General features: G+C 37.9%; 1 protein-coding gene across 1 annotated transcript in view; it reads right to left on the bottom strand.

Annotated features, from left to right (window-relative positions):
- The window catches only part of PDGFC (platelet derived growth factor C), a 63,338-nt gene that overhangs the window by 11,677 nt on the left and 31,109 nt on the right, over window positions 1-20,552 (bottom strand). The window contains exon 5 of the mRNA XM_081813104.1: window positions 2,774-2,981. Coding sequence (XP_081669230.1) covers window positions 2,774-2,981 — 208 coding nt within the window. The remainder of the gene's footprint in view (window positions 1-2,773; window positions 2,982-20,552) is intronic.

Here is a 20,552-nt window from a genome sequence, read left to right as displayed (position 1 = left end):
CACTATTTCATGGAACTAGAAAATGAGACTGTATACGTTCACTTTAAAATGTTTACTTAACCATAATAAAAGGTTAGATAGATTTCCCCAGTGAACTGAGTTATGATACCTGGTACAATGTGAAAATTTAAACACACTTGCAACTTAGCTTCCACTCATTTATCATGTTTGACACAACAGTCAAAAGTCCTTTTTAAGTACTGGGTAAGCTTGACTTAGAAAATAAGGTATTTTCTTTTTCTGCAGTAGCAAGGTATGAATGAAAACTCTAAGCCAGAGGAAGAAAAGGAAAACACAAAACAAAAACACTGAAAAACCTTAATGCAGTACACACTACAAATACAATTAGGGATTTTCAATTTGGCATATCTTATTTGAAATATAAGCTTCCTACTCCCAAGGCTTCAAGCTCATCTAAGCTTCATTAAAATATGTCATGTGACTATAATTTGATGTCACAAATTCTCCAAACATTGTGCAGAACTTCTGGGCAAGAAAAATGAAAAAACAAAAAACAACAACAACAAAAGAAAAATATCAAAAAAGAGAAAGATCATGTCCAACACATACACACACACACACACACACACATATATATATATATATATATTTTTTTTTAATAACTTAACTATAGTCTTATGGAGGTTTCCCTCTGTAAAATATTTGAAAAATAAAAAATCAGTGTTTGGGTTCTTTATTTTCTTTCTGAAACTACTTCCTAAGACAACACATGCATTAGTTTGCCTTTCTAAAAAATGAAGATTTTGAGTATGGCAGCAATTAAAGTCATTTTTCCTAATGCAGATTTTCTTGTTCAGATTCACCAATATTGCAAGTTTTACTAAAAAAGCTAATACTGAAAAAAAAATCATGGATACACTTTGCTTCATTAATTGCTCATTCTTTTAAGATATTCAGGTCAAGGATATTCTATTACTGTAATGCAATCTGAGGGTGGTCTTTCTAAGATGAATGTGATAACATTGTGATATGTTTATTCTGTGGAAAATCAATTTCGATGTCTAATTAGAAGCTTTTAAATGTTTTACTCCTTGTTCCTTTGTAGAAAGACTCTTGGGAGGGGAGTTGGTTTTGTCTACATAGCTGTTATCCCACACCTGCATTTTAGTTTATGTAGAGTTCCAAAAATATACACTGCTTTTCTCACACTTACTGTATGCTTAAAAAGTTAATAGTTTTGGCAAACTGCAAAGGGCTTCAATTTGGAAAGTGCTAAATGAATATTTGAAAGATCTGGTTCAGTGCTGGATGCTTTTAAATACAAGCTAGCCTCTGGCCAAATCTTCACTGAGCACCAGGTGGAGAGGTGCAGGCATAAAGGCATGGCTAGAAGGGAGATTTTTAGGCTCGAATCCTGAGATCAGCTGTCAAAAGCAAGATCTGAGCTTTAGAACCTGGTTTACTCCCTTTGCTTTTTCCAGATCAACATGATAATCTACTTCAAATCTAACAAAGGCTCTATTCACAAGTGTTTCAGCTAGCCTTGCAGATCTTCATTTTCCTGTTCCTAAGTGGGAGGGAAGGGAAGTGTTCATAAGTTATTCATCAAGATCAAATCTTATAAATATGTAACAGCTTTCAGCATCTGGACAGGATTCGGCTGCCCATGTACTTGAACACCGATTTCAAATATTGCTGAAAGGAAACCACGTCTATTGGCATAGCAAAATACCATGGCTGGGCAAGTCTGGACATGACCTACTGAGATTAAAAAGCCCTTGATCCAGTAGGGTTGCAACTCTTCTCAGGAAAGGGCAGGAATCGGGTTTCTTTCTGACAAGATTTAGAAGACAAGTCTGGTGCAATCTGCCCTTGTGAATTGCTCAAACTAACGAAATACTGTTCCTTCCATATAAATTCTCCAGACTGTCATTCCATTCTCTAGATCTACCCTGTTTCTGAGAGCCTGAAACAGATTCTTTGAGTGCATTATAGTTAGCCAGTTATTTCTATTACTGTTTCATTTGTGTCTGATATGGATACTTTCCAATTCTAATGTTACTAGGAAAATTAGCTAACCTTAGGGAAGACTCGGTTAATGTTATTTCCAATTTCTTGATCATATGGAATTAAGTTTAATTATCAACACTTTCACTCTTGAAGGGAGATACGCTCATAGGGTCAAGTGATCATTTCAGAGGCAAATTTATAGGGAGGAAAATTATCATGGTATGGGTACCCTTTGGTTATTCTTTTCTTGCTCTGAATCCTGTCTTGGGAACTCCTAATTCTATCTTATGATGAACCCCTGTTATTTTCCATATTATTTATAGAAGTTTGTAGGCTTAGGAGACGGAAATTGATATAACCCTGACCCACGGGGACATGGCAGGTGATGATTTTTATTTCTTTCCCTTTTCTAAGGCCCAAATCTGGTTTAGCACTGAGGTAATCTCTCTTGAATCTCTAAATCAATATACCCCAAATATTAGATTTGAATGAGCAATGATTCTCATGAAACGTAACAGCGGACTTCATCAAAACGATATTTTTGAACTGAAGAAATGGCAAGAATTTTCAGCAAAAGTATTCTTTTTAATCTTCCAAACCCCCTGAATTACAGTTGCTTCTTTTTGTGTGCATTCTTATTTAATGTGTAAATATGCTCAAATGTTACAAAAATGGGTTGTTTACATATATCACGGAAGAATTTTAAACTCTACTCCTTAGAAGCTATGGTAGAAGAATCCGGAACACTAAAATTGCTAAGAAAATTAAACGAGGTTGGTTCTAATCTGAAGAGAGAACTTACCTCTGGATTTTCTTCCAAAAACAAAAGCCTTGCCAAGAAGTTGCCAGGTTGGCCTATATAGGTCTTCCAAGTCCAACTGCCATCTGTCTGGTTCAAGATACCGAATGAGCTCTTCCAAGGTACTAAAGGCAGTGACAGCGTTATTAAGCAGATCCAGTGGCAAAGCCGAAGGGGGTGACACGGAAGGGCTCACAGCCTCCGTGAATTGCTGAAAGTAAAACGAACCTTACGTTAACTGTTTAAAAATGACAACGTATTTCTTCTGGACTTACGCATGAAGTAAGGTAACCTGAGGCTGAAAACGCAAGGGAAGTGAAATTGTATTCAACCCAAATTAGAAGTAATTGCTTTGCAAAGACTTCATGTAGATGAATTCCAACAGATCTCTGTGCAGTCAATGAGAAAGTCATTAACCTTCATCATCACAAACCATGGCGGATGTGGGTATCTGTTGCTTAAAGAAAAAGGACAATGTCTCTAAGGTTCAGTTAGGGACTTACAATGGAACTATAATACTGTTTACCCAATTTTTCTTTTGTTTTTCACTTTTCATTTTCCTCAGTCGGGAAACTCACCAGGTAGTTATGCAAATGAGTGTCAAATTAAGAACTTAATATAAAGTAATTAACTCATGAAGAATTAGAACAAAACATAGGTGAAAAGCCTTTCACATTGGAGAAGAACTTGCTAGTCAAGACAGAGAACACCCACACCATAAAAAATAACTTTGATACATTTGTCCATACCTTTTTTGATAAACAGGATTAAAAGACACTGGGAGAACGGCCTGATGAACGACATGTCACAGGATGAGTGTCCAGAATGTACAAAAAACCCCAACAACTCAATAGAGAATGGGCAAATTCCAGACAAGAGGCTTGAATGGCCAATCGACATACAAAAGCATGCTAAAATTCATTAGTTATCAGAGAAATGCAAAACAAAGTGAGGTATTATTTTACATACAAAAAAGGGGCTACTATTTCACATACGTGAGTTTGGCAAGGATTTAAAAGAAAGGATTGCCAAGGATATGGGTAACTTGGAATTTCTCTGTTCTGCCTGCTGAAGTGAGCATAAATTGGTACAACCACTTCAGTTGATTTAATGGATGTACACAGGATATTAGAATAAAAGATTTATATGATCCATGTCTCTGTAATTCACTTTTGAGGTTTACATCCTTTTATTTGTGCACATGGAAACATCACAGTGTTGTTTGAAATAGAGGAAAATTCAAAATAATCTAAATGCCCAGGTATAGAGCAATGGATTAAAATACATAATTTTAAACGGTAAGCAACAAATGAGACAATAATTCAATAAAAGTTCAATGACAAACCAGCCCCCACAACCACTGACTTTTAAAAAGCAGACTAAAGGCAGGGAGTGGTAGATCAGAACTGAAATCAAAATAGGCAAAATAAATACATGAACAAGTACTCAACTTATTTTTTCATTATTTATTACTTCTATTTATTATTATTAATTTTGCAGAGGAGGGGAGAGGAAGAGTGTGGAATAAGACATTTATGTCAATTGATGTTCATTACAGTAGTATTTACAATAGCAGAAAGTTGATAACAAATCTAAACTTGTAATATTGGAATAGTTACTTGTACTCAAACTGAAATGGTGTACAGTCATTAAAAATTAGGCCCTCTAAGAATTTTTATTAACAAAAGGAATGCCTACAATGTAGTAAATGACAAAAAAATCCCCAAGCTATATAAATATGCCTCGATTCAATATACATAAATACATACAACACACATGTCCTATTTTTTACATTTTTACAATAAATATAGGTTCCTTTTAGAGATCCAGTAAAAGTTATAACATTTGTTATAATAATTTTAATAACTATCATATAAACTCTTCCATTTCATCCTGATTACTTGGACCCTGGGCCAGATACTGGAAACAATGTACTATTTATAGCAGCGGTTAACTTTGTTGACATGCCTTCAGGCTTTCCTTATTACCTTTATTCTCTGCTGCATAACCCTGGGTTAATCTACCTAAAATAAGTTATCACTGATCATGTGATGAATTTGGACAAATGCCTAGAGTGATTTCTCATCTAGAGGAGAAAATCCAAATTCCTTACCCTGCACTCAGGATCCTCACAATTTGACCTCTGCTCACCTTTCCCATCTAATCCTCTACTCATCAAAGACATGCACATTTTGTTCCAATCAATCCAGTCTCTTCACTAACTACTGCACATGTCATATTCATCGCAGACCTTGTACCTCTACCCGTGCTAAATACTGCTCCCCTTCCCCATATGCAAAACCCTCCCTCCTGTGATCCACACAGTAAATCTTTACCATTTATAATGGTCTTTCTTGAAACATGATTCATCCATGAAAATTTCATTAACAACAGGGCCATCATTGGCCATATATCTCAATTGTGTCAATTTGAAAAAGATCCCCTTTCTGGGCTATCCCTTGGGCACATGGTTTGAAAAGCAGAAGCTGCTCTGTAAATTAGAAAGTGGACCAAACCAAACCAAAACAAAACAAAATATTGTTCTCTGGGGCAGGCATATCCCCCTGCTGGGGCTCATAGCTTTATGGGTGCAGAGCCCTCTCTGCCCACAGGAAGGGGGGCATTTTTATACAACATAGTGAGCAGAAATGAATGTGGCAGTCTTGGGTCAACACTGATTTCATTCTTAAAGATCTAATTTCAATAATATCAAGAGTCTGGCTAAAATATTATTAGCACTAAGATGTTTTCAATTATTCTATCCAACTTTTTAGAGTAGAAACCAAATGTAATACATTTCTATTTACTCCCAGTATTTTTTTAGTTGTCTAAGAAATGCAAAATTTCTTTGATAGAGAGTACTATTATAGTTGATAACTATATTATGGATATAAATAAACAATTATCTAATAAAAGCTTTCAGTGTTAATTCAACCAATTTGGTACTACTGATTAAATTTATAATGTGAAAAGGTTAATGCAAATGTTTTGCAAATTTTTAAAAGATAAGCCAAAATGTATGTTTATATAAAGTGAAAATTAAGGGTCGGTAATACTCAAAGAATAACTGAGTTATTACTCATGACTATGACAATATAAAACAAATCAAACGTGTCATGATCTGCACACCGAAAGTAAATGTAGAAAGCTAAAACAAAAAGATATTCTTCATTAAAATGTCAGAGTGCAGATGTATATTTTAGGTATGATATAAAATTGTTATTTAAGCTATTTTCCATTAGACCATAATCCAAGCATGGGTTGGCTTATTTTGTTTCCACGTTTATTTGAGAGTCTCTGCATAGAGCATTACTTTTGAAGCAATGAAAAGTTCCAACTGAAATCAACACCGCTGAGCTAAAAGTTCAAAGTATTTATACAAAAGAAAGCAAAACAAAATAAGCCTGTAATATTGAACAAACAAAATTCGGACACCTTGGGTTCAATGAAATATTAGAATATCAATCCCCTGAAATGACAAAGATTGGGAGAACACAACTTAGCATACATTACTGCATACATATATTGGCTGACGTCATAAATTTCCAAGTTTCTAAATATTTAAATTAAGATAACTTATTTTACACACACACACACACACACACAACCACACAGCACACACACACACACACACACACACACACAACCAACCACACAGCAGTCCCACCCCAAAACTTGCTTCCCCTGGATTCTAAGAATCAATCTTTGGACAGAACAGAGGAAGTAGTGCTTTCATTTAAGGGCTTTCTCATGACTCTTAACCGCACCCACTGGTTCAGGGAACAACCAAGTTGTTCACTTTTGTAGTTCTGCTTTTCTAAGTTGTCTAAAGGGATTCTCAGAGAAAAGGGGGAGCGATGGAAAAAAAGAAGCTAGAGGAAAAAAAAATGTCCTCTGATTTTTTAAGTTTTAATTTTTCCTCTAACCAAAAACTACTCTTTTTAGTCTAAGTCATAGCCTTTTCTCCAAGATTTAGTGTCTAAAGAATTCTAAGAATATCTTTTGTATTTAAAAATACTTATGTTGGGCTAAGTGCCTTGAGTTGAATTGGATCTGCACACTCTCCACTTCCTTCCTCTTCTATTCACTATGAAAAGAGATACTTATTACTAAGTTATGGGTTGCCCTAAGACTATTTAGTGGATGATAATGGTCAGTAATGGAAGGCACAGTTTCTTGGTGTTCTTTCACGTAAACTAAATCAACACCCTTAGTGAGCCAGAAAAAAGCTTTTCTGCCATTACATGCAGGGTAGCAGTGACAACCTGGTGACTGTGTATCCCAGCCTAGATGTTCAGGTATGTGACTTGGAGGGATAGATGGCGAAAGGGCAGAAGGAGATCTGAAATCTCTATGCAGTGGAGTGTCCTGTCAAACAGTGCATTTCTAAAATGTCAGTGCCATGTACTAAGAAGGGTCCTAAACAAAATGAGGCCTTTTGAATTTCCTGGTGAAAGTCATTCTGAATGACAGCATGATGTGAGAGAAGAGCCCTAACCAAGAGTCAGTGGGTCTAGACTCTAATCCTGGAGCCGCTCACATTTAGGGAAGAGCAGTTGGGCAGATACGATAAGCCCCTGAGCTTCAGTTTCCTCCTCTGTAAAGCAACACCCGCTAAACTCAGTTTCCTCTAAGTTTCTTTCCAGGTTTTAAATTTAAGAATTCTATATAATTGTCAGAAACGAGAGGGTTCATTCTCCCCACATCCTTGCCAACACTCGTCTCCTGTCCTCTTGATGACAGCCATTCTAACTGGTGTGAGGTGATATCTCATTGTGGTTTTGATTTGCATTTCCCTGATGACTAGTAATGTTAAGCATCTTTTCATGTACTGTTAGCCATTTGGGTCTGCTTTGGAAAAAAAAAAAAAGCCTATTCAGATTCTCTGCCCATTTTTTTTTTTAAATCAGATTGTTTGGTTTTGGTTATTGAGTTGTATGAGTTCTTGATATATTGTGGATATGAACCCCTTATCTGATATATGGTTTGCAAATGTTCTGTCCCATTCCATGGGTTGCCTTTTCATTTGGTTGACTGTTTCTTTGATGTGCAGAAGCTTTTTATTTTGATATAGTCCCGCTTGAAGATTTTGGCTTTTGTTACTTGTGCTTTTGGTATTATTTCCAAAAAATCCTTAGGCACTGTTGTGGGAATGTAAATTTGTTCAGCCATTATGGAAGACAGTGTGGAGGTTCTGTACAAAATTAAAAAGAGAACTACCATATCATCCAGCAATCCCATTTCTGGATATATATCCAAAGGAATGAAAACAGGATATCAAAAATATATTTACCCTATGTTTACTGAAGCATTATTCACAATAGCCAAGATATAGAAACAACAGCCTAAGTATCCATCAACGGATGAACGGAAAATGAAAATGTGGTGTATATCCACAATGGTATAATATTCAGCCATGAGAAAGAAAGGAAATTCTGACATTTGTGACAACATGGATGAAACTTGAGGGCGTTATACTATGTGAACTAAGTCAGATAGAGAAAGACAAGTCCTGTATGATTTTACTTGCAGAATCTAAAAAAGCTGAACTTGTAGAAACAGAGAATAGAATGGTGGTTACCAGGGGCTGGGGGGTGGGATGAGTGAGCTGGGAAGATGTTGGTGAAGGGGTACAAACTTACAGTTCAAAATAAGTGCTGGAGAATACATAACATTGTGATTATAGTCAACAATGCTGTATACTATACCTCAAAGATGTTAACAGATCTTAAATGTTCTCACTACAAAAATAAAATCATCATGGGTTATGATGATAGAGGTGTTAGCTAATGCTATAGTGGTAGTCATACTACAGTATATAAATGTATGAAATTTACACATTGTACAACTTAAATTCACACAACGTTATATGTCAATTATATCTTGATTTAAAAAAAGAAGAAGAAGAAAAGAAAAAAAAAAAAAGAGTCCAATACGGCTTCAGCAAAATTTTGGAGAGCTTTAGAAACAAAACATACTCCTTAGTAAGTATGTGATGGAGTGGAACTCCACTTCTTTTTTTTTTTTTTTTTCTTCTTTAAATTTTCCTTGTTGCTTTAGATTGTCAGTAAATTCTGGGAGACACTGCCCTATGCTGCAACTAAGATAATTTGACACCGATTTTTTTTTTCCTGTCCTGAGAGTGCACACAAGTTTACCCTGCTTTTTAAGAATCCAAATGTCCCTAGAAAGGCATACATATCTAGCTTATGAATGGAAGCTGTGTGGTTCTAAAAATCAGAAGGAAACAGGTTCATGTTTAGAGAATTGATATTGGCATGTTTTCAAATACATATAGATACATGCCATGTTGTGAGCTGAATTGTGTCCTGTTATGGAATGAGGTACCCTTTAGTACCTCAGAACGAGACTGTGTTCAGAGATGGGGCCTTTAAAGAGGTAATTCAGTTAAAATGAGATCACTGGTGGGGCCTAATCCAACATGGTCCTTAGAAGAGGAGGAAATTTGCTTACAGACATGCACAGAAGAAAGACCACGTGAAGACCACAGGGAGAAAATGGCCATCTACAAGCCAAAGAGAAAGACCTCAGAGGAAACGAATCCTGCTGACACCTTGATCTGGAACTTCTAGCCTCAAGAATTCTGAGAAAGTAAGTTCTGTTGTGTAAGCCACCACTCTGGTATTTTGTAAGAGCAGCCCTAGTGAACTAGTGCATGGTGTCATCACCAACTTCTCTTGATCTATTAGAACAGCCAACAAAGATTAATTTTATACTATATCCATTAAATCACTTCACATTTATTCAAAAGCTTTTGAGGTGGGCACTGGAAACAAAACAGACCAAAATACTTGCCCTGGTGAAGTTTAACCTTTATAAGCCAAGTATTCCCTATTATAGGAGAGATTCTCCCCTCCCTATTTTAAGAGTAATTTTTCCCTTGCCAAAACAAAGCCACACTGAGAATTTGCTCCTGTGGATCACAGAAGTGACAAAACAGCATCACACAAATCCTGGTGAGCAGTGGACCATGAAAAGTGAATTTAATATGAAGGAATAACTGAAAAACAAATGTATTTCTATTTTTATTGTTGAAAAATAACTGGTAGCCCCTGTGTTCAGACCAAGTAATGGCCATCTGAGAATCAGCGTTACCAGCTCAACGCAGCAAGTTTGGCTGCAAGAATGAGTTCTCTTCTTGACTTCTCCAGTGTTAACTTTTGAAAAATCAACATTTTAGTGTTTTTGTATTTTATTATGGCTACTTTAAATATTTTATGCATTTATTGTCATCTTTTCCTTTTTTAGAGAAAGAAAAGCTGACTTCCTGTTTGGAATAGTACCATCCGAGTTGCTTATCATTTCACAATAAATAGTTACGTATCTCTAAAAAACCATAGCTTGTATTTTTATTAGGATTTTTGTGGCGAGTGCAATTTTAAAAATACAACATTTACAATGAATCTTCCCTGGACAAATACACACATACAAATGTTTACTCGAGTAGCATAGCAACTACGGCAAAACTTCTAGGGCCTACAAAGATTTATGTTGCAGCTTTCTTAGTCAACTGCATACAGTACATTTCAAACTGATAAGGAGCCTTTCACTTCATTCATACCTAACAGAAGGGTTAGGAAAGCTGATTAGGTTTTATGACTTGCAGTCATGAAAAACAAATAACAAAATAATAATCCAGGTGTTGAAAGAGAAGGAAAAAAAAAAGGTTCAGTCTTGGTACATCACTTCTTCAGGGTGCCCTCAATCGCATTTATAGAACGTCGAGCTGATATAATGTATATAGGTCTGACTTTTAAAGAGCTTAGGAAGCAGACAGGGCATGCAGACAAAAGTGCTTGCCAGGAACCCCTGACGAGAGGTTCTCTAAAGACACAAGAATGCCTTGGAACAATTCATTTAAACATGCTTCTTTGTCCTTCCCCTAGTTCTTATCTGAACTCATCCAAAAAGCTATTTTTAAATTATTTTTAAGCCGGCAAAGAAAAGCAAATGCTTGCATTCCTACTGGAGAACAGATGTTTTAATACTCTGTGGGTAATGCAGATTATATATTTAAGTGAGAAATCCTAGGGAAGGTGGCCGATTGTATTCATATCCAGTCTTAATATTGAGAGGTTCTTAACTGAAAGAGCACGGTAATTGAATAAAACTTGACATATCTATACAAGCAATCGTAGTTATGGGCCAGTAGGAAAAGCGAGAGATGTCTGTCGTCCAGAACTTAAAAGCAGGATTGCAAGGCTCAAACCTGAAACTGACCTGCAAATGCCAAGGGCTTCCTGGTTGCAGGCAAATCCTGAGCAGTAGCAGGGCTTGAACATAGAAAAAGAGAGGACTAGCTTTGCCGAAAGTGTTGCCTTAAAGAAAAGTCATGTTTATGTTCATAAGCATGGCTTCTTACTAAATGATTGGATGAAATAATTGCCATTGGCCCGATTCCTATCAGCACGAAACTTGAGAATTACCACCCTCTGACTAAATTGACAAACTATGACCCTTACCCTCAAATCCTCCTCACCAAAAGCATTTGTGGCCTGCAGGCACCCCAATTAAACAATTTCACCCTGATGCCAATGTCTTAGGGGGGAAGGTCTCCCAGGAGCAAACCCTTTACCGGGAGGCAGGCTGATTGTGGGCTGGTGAATCAGAGTCAACACACAGTTTTCCACTTCCTAGGCAAAATTGTGGATTAGAAGTAATAATCTATATTGAAAACTAGAATCCTATGGGACAACTAAATAACATACTCCCAAGCACATCTTCCACAGTGGTATCTGTGGAAAGCCAAAATTAAGGGTTTTTTTTTCCTACTAAGAGTTTAAGAATTATTCCTCTGATTCAAAAAATGTGACGGCCCATAAAAAGCTGGAACAACATCTAGCAGCTGCAAGTGTTTGACAACAAAGCATCACATGACTTTTTTCCTCATCTTATTACATTGGATGCTTGTAAATTTGCTTTGTTACAGTACTCGAGAAACGATCAATAGTAAGGAACTCCAAATGAAAGAGAATGTAATCTAAGAACTGTTAGAAGAAAAACACACCTTCGCTGAAACACTTGAATTAATGTCCACCTCAACCCCAAATCCTTAAGACTCTTTCTCACAGAAATTTCTCTTAGAAGTTCAATATTCAGTGTATCATTCAAAAGCCAGTAAGGGAAATTTTGAGGATGCTTTGTGAAGATCTAGCTGAGAAATGATGCTTTATATTGGTAGATATTTTCAATTATGTGTTCAATAAATTTCATAGTCAGATAAGACCCTCAACTTCATTTGAATTTTGTATGGGTGGAAGACCTTTCTTGAGAAATAAACAATGGCACAGAGTTATGCTTTTTAAAATCTCTTGACAGGGGTGCCTGGGTGGCTCAGTGGGTTAAGCGTCTACCTTCGGCTCAGGTCATGATCTCAGGGTCCTGGGATTGAGCCCCGTGTTGGGGTCCCTGCTCAGGGGGAGGCCTACTGCCTACTCTTCCAGTCCCTGTGTGGCTCCCCACGCCTCCGCTTCCTGCTCGTTCTCTCTAATAAATAAAATCTTAAAATAAATAAATAAAATCTCTTGACAGGATAAGAAGAGTGGGAGCAAGTAGCTGAAATTGGAGATAGTGATAAAAAAGATCCCTCAGGAGATGGCTGTGGTGGGGGGGTGGGGAATAAGATAATCTAATGGAAGTAGTTCACAGGTATGTAAAGTAGAAAGGTCATCAATGATCCCCGCCCCCCACCAACTCCACACACTAGCTTGAATCCAATGGTCCATTTTCTCAGTCTTCATTCTAATTTATAAGTAGCTTTGCAAGTTTTCTTCCTCCCCCAACAGATGCTTCTCTGTTTGCTGGTTCCTCTCGATCACTTAGCCTCTACATGCTGGAGTGTTCCAAGGCTCGTTGTTTGGACCGCTTCTATTTTGTGTACTTTCTTTCCTTCAGTGATCTCAGATAGTTTCAAAGCATTATGTGTGATTTACATGCTGACTATCATCAAATCCCTATTTCTAACCTGCACATTTTTGCTATCACAGCAAATGGCAACCCCACCATCTGGAGTCATCCTTTGTGCCTCTCCTTTGATTACACCCACATCCCACATCACATTATCTTGGTTCTACCTTCTGACTATGTGTAGAATCTGACCACCTTTTGCCACCTCCACTGCTACCATTTTATAATCCAAGCTACCATCTGCAATAATTTGACTGGCCTTCCTGTTTTGCCTTGTCACTGAATTACATAATAGAGCTTTACACGTTCTACCACAAATGGGAGACATTATATTTTTATTATTTTATTTTTTCTAGAAATATGTATCTGCTTTTCAACTTTACACCTTTCAATTATGGCTTTTATTTTAAACATTCTACTGATTACTCAACAGTAAAACCTGATGGAAGAAGTTTGTGTGGATTTTACAAACCTCTCTTAACTCATGCCTTCTGAAAGTTGCCATTCATCCTGCCATGGAATACATTCTATCTGGTCAGAAGGCACTCAGTCATTGTCCTACAGACTGCAGATGATGCAAATTATGTTCTCCTCAGAGAAAGACAGCCATGCCCACCAGCCAAAGAAAACTGGGTGTTTCTGTAAATTACATGGTGAACATCTTAGCTATGTGTTTGTCTGTAGGGATAAACATTCAAAGCAGAGACACTATCATCTCCCTTAGAAAATTGCTTTAAGGATTAAGTAAAATAGTATAATTTAAAATTTTAATAAAAATTGAGCATTATACATATTAGGAATTACCATGCACATTTTTATTGTATATTCCATTAATTGCATTATATCAACTTTAATCAAGATAAACAATTATTTTTAAAAATTTAGTTCATGATTTATGTTGGTTTGTGCTGTATGGAGTGACATTACCTATTTAGTCCATGTTCACTGATATCCCCACCCAACATTCTCATAACACTGACATGGCAAATCAGAGCTTGTCCTGCCCCAGAGGGGAAATCCTTGTTCAAACTTCTTTCTCTGTTAAAGCAGATTTATATTCAGTAGCTCTTCTCAGGAGAGAAACAGGCATTTCACAACAGCAAATTCAGGAAATGCAAGTCTAGGTGTGTTTATGGCCATGAACAGCTCTATGCTGAGGAACTTTAAAAAAATAAATATAATAATATCCTTGGCTCACATCTCTAATTTCAGTTTTCTGGATCCTTCTTCCTTGCTTATAAAGTGTTTATGTGAAATTAAACAAATAAAACCCCACTGAAAATGCCGGATTTCACTAGTCAGGCCTACTGTGTGACCGTTATCTTAACTACAGTGTGTGGGATTGTATTAAAACAAACTCCTTTAAAGTGACTATTCAGCAAAAAGTGCTCACTTCAATGATGGAGGAGAATATGGATGACAATTATCAAATGCTAGGTCACTTGCTTTTATATTTTTAATCACTCTGTGATATTCCTACTATGCCATAAAGTCTTCAATGCTCATCCCCAAATCTGAACACCTCCAAAAAAGGAAAGTGTAAACAGTTTTATGTTCTTTCTTGATGCCATTTCACATTGGTCACTACACCAAAATGAAACTGTGTTACATGGTCAGAATTCTGGGCACATCTAAAGAAATCACTCAAAAAAAAAAAAAAAAAAAGAAATCACTCAAGGCCAAAAAGAGCATAGAATATTCTTGTGAAGAGTTGCTGCCGTTATCCCCAACCACACCAGAAAAGTTGATATATTCTGTTGATATAAGCAAGATATGACTTTGAAATTGGGGGCAGATAAAAGTGAAATTGTCTCACAAACTTTTATGAGTATTCTGGCTGGCACTGAGGGATGAAGATAAATCGCCATTGTGCTATTCTTATCCCTTGATGGATAAACCAGTGTCCCTTGGGTAAGGACTACCACAGGTCTTCAAGATTAAGTGCCGTGAGGGCACTTCATTCCACCTGGAAAAATTAGGGGAGGCTATAAAGAAGAGGTTAAAGTTAATCTAGAGCTCAGAGAATAAGAAAGGACTCACACAGCTTAGAAGGAAGCACTTCCAGTACTTACAAAGAACCTGAGCTGGGAGAAAGAATGGTGCTGGGTTAAAAGGCAGAGGAAGAGCCGGGTTGAAGCACTGTCACTTGGGAGCGGGTGGGGGGCGAGCAGATGTCAGGAGGGGAGGCTGCGGAGGCAAGAGAGGATCTATGATTGATTAGGAGGCCTCTGTGTGTGCCAAGCTATGGAATTTGGATCTAATCACCAAGCAGCTGGAGAATCCAAAGCAATTTTAAGGAAGGTGGGATACAATCAAGTTTATATTTTTGGCTTTCTACTTCTCTTCCCTGTGAGGAGGTGTCCTAGACTGGGGGAAAAGGGTGTGAAGACTCTGATGGAAGCCATAAACAACGCTTGGAAATTGGAACCTCTGTCCGTGCTGTTTCCCTTTGTCAGGAATTACCTTTCTCCCTTCTTCATTTAGCTAATGGTGACTGATAAGTAAAGATTCAACTCCTCCAGGAGGCTTTCACTAGCCACGCTTTTCTCTCTCCATACCACTGTTGCTAAGCTGGTTGCTTTTTTCCTCATCCTCTTCCACATTTCCCAGGATACTGAACTGAAATTATTGCACATCTCTCTCCCGCTTGCCCAGAATGTATTTCAGAGCAGATGATAACTTTCTTACCTCTCCTGGATAACTCTGATCCCTAGGAGCTTTTAAAACTGGCAGAAAAAAAATATGAATGAAATATATTTTTTTAAAAAGTATGCTTTATAATCTGATGAGCACTGTTGAGGAAAAGAAATGAAGGGAAGGGTGTCAAAGTCTGTGACTATGGTAGAATCAACAGAAACTGTTAGCTGATGGAATAGGGAGTAAGGTAAAGAAGAATCCGGTAAGCTATTATATATTTCTAGCTTGAGAGAACGAGCTGAGTGATATAATTATCCAGCATGGACAAAAGAGAGAAGGATGAAAGAAAGAAAAGGTTTGCATTGGATCATTTTTTAAAAAAGACTTTATTTATTTATTTGACAGAGAGAGACACAGCGAGAGAGGGAACACAAGCAGGGGGAGTGGGAGAGGGAGAAGCAGGCTTCCCTCTGAGTGGGGAGCCCGACGCGGGGCTCAATCCCAGGACCCCGGGATCATGACCTGAGCCGAAGGCAGATGCTTAACAACTGAGCCACCCAGGTGCTCCCACTGAATTATTTTAAGTAGAGGAGCTGTGGAGTATTGGCATGGGGATGTCCGATGGACAACTGCAAATACTTCCATGGCATTAAATACTAATGACTGGCTAGGGATAGGGATTTACAGTCATTGACCCATTTAATGTTAGTTCGAGCCACGGAATAAGAGAACAAACAGAATGAGAAGAGAAGATAATCAAAGAGAGGAAATTGGGATTCCCACTATTCAGATGCCAGGCTAAGGCACAGGAGCTGACACCGGTGCCTGAAATAGAGCAGCCAAAGGGGCTAGGAGAGGCCCTGCAGCCCCTGGAGGCATTAGCCATTCTGCAGCCAAAGGTGAGGACAGTTTTGAGAAGTGCAGATGGATAGCAACATCAAAGTGATGGAAAGGTCAAGAAGGAAGAGGGATACAAATAAGCCACGGTAATTATTAAATGGGTGGTCTTCTATACCTGCAGGTAGAGAGAAGTTTCACTGAAGTAGGTAAGGAAGAAAGAGAGCAATTAGGAAAAAGGACCATTAATGGAGAAAGCGAACAGAACACTAACTTCATTAAACGTGGCAGTGAGAAGAAAGGAGACAGATTAATAGGTTTATGGGAAAGAAGATTCCAAAAAGGCTTAATATAATAAAGGGAGAAATCTGTGTACATTTGAAATCAGTAAAGAAGGGGCCTAATGAAGAAAACAAGAAAAGAAATTTGAAGACAGAGGAGGGTTAATATCCACTGCAGGTAAAGATAGGGCAAGACTACCATCCTCATAAACTGCGTGGAAGAGTAAAATGTCACAGAATTTGTGAAAGATAATCTGACAGTATTTTCCACAAGCTTTAAAAATGCCCTTTTTCTAAGATCTTATAATTTTTTTTTTTTAAGATTTTTTAAATTTATTTATTAGAGAGCAAGCGAGCGAGCGAGAAACAGCATGAGAGGGGAGAGGGTCAGAGGGAGAAGCAGGCTCCCCGCTGAGCAGGGAGCCCAATGTGGGACTCGATCCCAGGACTCCAGGATCATGACCTGAGCCGAAGGCAGTCGCTTAACCAACTGAGCCACCCAGGCGCCCTAAGATCTTATAATTTCTTATTTAGAATTTTACCCTAAGAAAATAATCAGAGGTACAATCTAGGAATATTCATTGTACATTATTAATAGAGAAGAGTAAAAATAAAGTAAAAACTTAAATGTTCGTAATAGGAAGATCGTTAAATAAATGATTATCATGTATGTATGTATATACAATGATGATTATTATATTAATAGTTTTAGTGTACCCCGAAACAATGTAGAAATGAGCCCTAAGAGCTTAGTGATACAATTACCTGTGAGCTAAACTATAAAGCAAACAAAACGATTTACATTCTTGCATTTGCCTTGTGCAAAGAGACTGAAGAACAACTAGCTTAACATCTTGTTCATTGTTCCCTAATTTAAGGTTAAAAAACATCTAAAAATAGACTCTTCAGATGTCACTTTGATATGCAAGGCACCTACTGGCTGCCTAAGTCTTGAAAGGGAGCAGTCAGCATTAAGTAAAGAGATTATTGGACAGCTTTGTCAGGACAAGGGAAATTGAGCTGTGATTCTAAAAAGCGTAACATGCTCATATTTAAAGAAGGTAAAATTCTATCAACCAGAATCAACTAAATGGATTATTAAAATAATAACCATTTTCTGTATGAGGAATCTAATACATGTATTGGGAGGGCTAGAATACTCAGGAGATACAAAGTTCAAGGTCAGTTTGTAGGTATCTTTCCATATATTTTTGTCTTGCTTTTTACCCTATCCCTCTACTCTGTCACCCTTTGCCCTAAATGCCTGATGTTCTAGAGTCATCTTTATTCTCCTCACCCCTGTCTTGCTTTCTAAAAATCCTCATTGTTACAGCTGGTTTATATAGGATATTATATAGGATATTGTTACAGCTGGTTTATATAGGATATGTTCACAAAACATGTGAAACTGTAACTGCTACCCTATAGATAAACAGGTACATCCATTACTAATAGGTTCTTAATTATCCAAGGGTCATTCACATGATATATAAATTCATTCAATTATTTGACATACTGAGCATCTAATATGGGTCAGACACTATGCCAGATGCTGAGGATACAGCAACGAACAAAATAAATAAATATATATGCCTTTAGGGAGCATATATTCTACTGGAGAGAAACAGACCATGAATATAGTATATGAAACAAACAGAACATTGGATGGTGAGATGTACAGTAGAAAAAAAGTAAAGTTGGGAGGGGATAAGAGAGACTTAGGAGGATAGAGTATAAGTCACGTGGCTATCTGAGGAAGATCATCCTAGTATGCAGAGCAGCAGGGCAAATAATCCGAGGCAGGAAGTACCTCAGGTCTATTCAAGGATCAGCAGGCAAGGGACGCTGTGGCTAGATTAGAGGTTAGAGATAGCAGGGGGGCAGATAATAAAGGGCCTTGTAGGTCACTGTAAGGATTAAGAATTTTCTCTGGGAGAGCTGAAGGGAGAGTTGCCAGATAAAGACCAGCATGTTTGTATGCTGAGGGGAATGAACCAATAGGAAATCAAAAAAATAAGACGGTTGGTGCGTATGTGCATGCAAGCGGAAAAGAAAGAAAGGGGGAGGGAGAGAGGGTGAGAGGGAGAGAGAGAGAAGCATGCAGGTGCACCCCTTGCAGAGAAGGAGACAGGATATGGAAGGGATGCAATCAGGCAGACACCCCAGTTCTCCAAGGTTCACCCAAGGTCACAGGAAAGCCAGGTGTCAAGGTACAGATGAGAGAGATGGGTAAAGAGCATGGGGAGAGCTGGTGAAAGTCCTCTTCTGATTGCCCGTATTCTTATGAAACAGGAAGCAAAATTATCATCTGAGGGTGAGGATCGGAGAGATGATGCTAGAGATCTGAAGAGAATACACTCTAAAATGGCAGTTGTGGAGAGTGGGAGAGATGATGCTAGAGATCTGAAGAGAGAATACACTCTAAAATGGCAGTTGTGGAGAGTGGGAGAAAAGATGGGCAGAGATACTGTAGGATGATTGTCCATCAGCACTACTGAACATCTGAATATAAATTAAAAGTAATTTCAGTTAGAATGACAACAGGATTTCATTCGTGGACACCGTTTATGGTGTGGGGGTGTAACTTTGTGGTTGGATATTTCCAGAAGTTTCTTAAATCAGGTGCACTTGCCAAAAATCTCAGGTGAGGAGACCCACGAAGAAGGAGTCACAGTAGGCAAACACTGTGGTGATGGGGGCAGAGAAAAGGCCAGAGCAAACACTGAACACAAAGGAAGACAAACAAATGGTGAGCTTGGGGAAGAAAGTCCACAGAGAATCACTAGAACCTCCGACGAGTCCTGAGATTAATGAGGACTTCCAGAATGTTGTTGCTGAGGCCCTGTAAAAACCTGACTATGGGAGATTCAACAAGAGTCTACACTAATCAGAAACCCAGCCAGGCCCCCAATCCCTACTTGAATCAAGCACTTGGGTAATTTAGTCATCTCAGTGAATTCAATATGTTATTTCTTATGCAATGTGAAAAAAAATGCTAAAATTAAAATTCTAATTTTAATCATCTTTCTAACCGATTAGCCTAGAAGAGTATTTGGTTAAAAGTATTAACTTCATGAGGAACTTGCAATGTTAAGCGTAAGCAGTGTAGCTTCAGACAAATCAGTTTTAAAGACACTTATTTAAGTCTGAGAGTATGAATATTCATGCAGTGAATCTGATGACACTTTTCTGTTTCTCACAAATGGTTACTTTAAAATATTTCAGCTTTCTAAATGTCCTTCCTATTCACTGATGTGGAAATAGTTTCTGGCTTCTGATGATTTTATGCAGAATATATGGAAATAATTATATACTAGTACCAGCAAAACTGTGGTTTTTAGATGCTCGGATCAACTGTGGTTTCAGCTTGTGCTACTGCTGTTCACAATCTAGGAAGTGGTTAGTTTTGTTTGGGGGTTTAAAGTACAGAATTATATAATTGTTGACACTGAGCTAACCTCTTTCTTTGATATTCAGAGCATGGTATAATCCTGTACCAACTGCGTAAAGCAGCTTCTCAGTGAACTTTGGAAATACGCGTGTTTTTCTGAGTCCACCGCTCCAACCTGAAAGCATTTATTTCCTGTGCTAACCAAAGTGAATGAAGCTGGGAAGATGTGAGGTTTTCCCTTTAACCAAACACAGAGTGCAGACAGGAGAACTTATGAATCTTTAACAGCTGCCCAGAGAATCGTTTTTCTTTTTTCTTTAAGATTTTATTTATTTATTTGACAGAGAGAGAGAGAGCGGGGATGGGGGCAGAGGGAGAGGGAGAAGCAGGCTCCCTGCTGAGCAGGGAGCCCGATGCGGGACTTGGTCCCAGGACCCCGGGGTCATGACCTGAGTCAGAGGCAGCCGCTTAACCGACTGAGTCCCCCAGTGCCCGAGAATCATTTTTCTGATTTCACTAAACAGCCATGTACAAAATGAGGATGAGGCCCATAATTCTTCACTTGACCACTATACACTCTGAAATGCTAAATGGTGTACACATTTGGTTTTGAAAATATTTCTATAAAATTTTACATAAGACAAGAGACTCAGATAAACCAAAAGTATCTATGTGGAATGCTGGAACAATGACTGGCTATAATGGCAAA

This window comes from Leptonychotes weddellii, chromosome 2, assembly GCF_054177405.1.
Source record: "Leptonychotes weddellii isolate Sample4059 chromosome 2, ASM5417740v2, whole genome shotgun sequence".
Lineage (NCBI taxonomy): Eukaryota > Metazoa > Chordata > Mammalia > Carnivora > Phocidae > Leptonychotes > Leptonychotes weddellii.
This window is presented reverse-complemented; position numbering and strand designations above follow the sequence as displayed.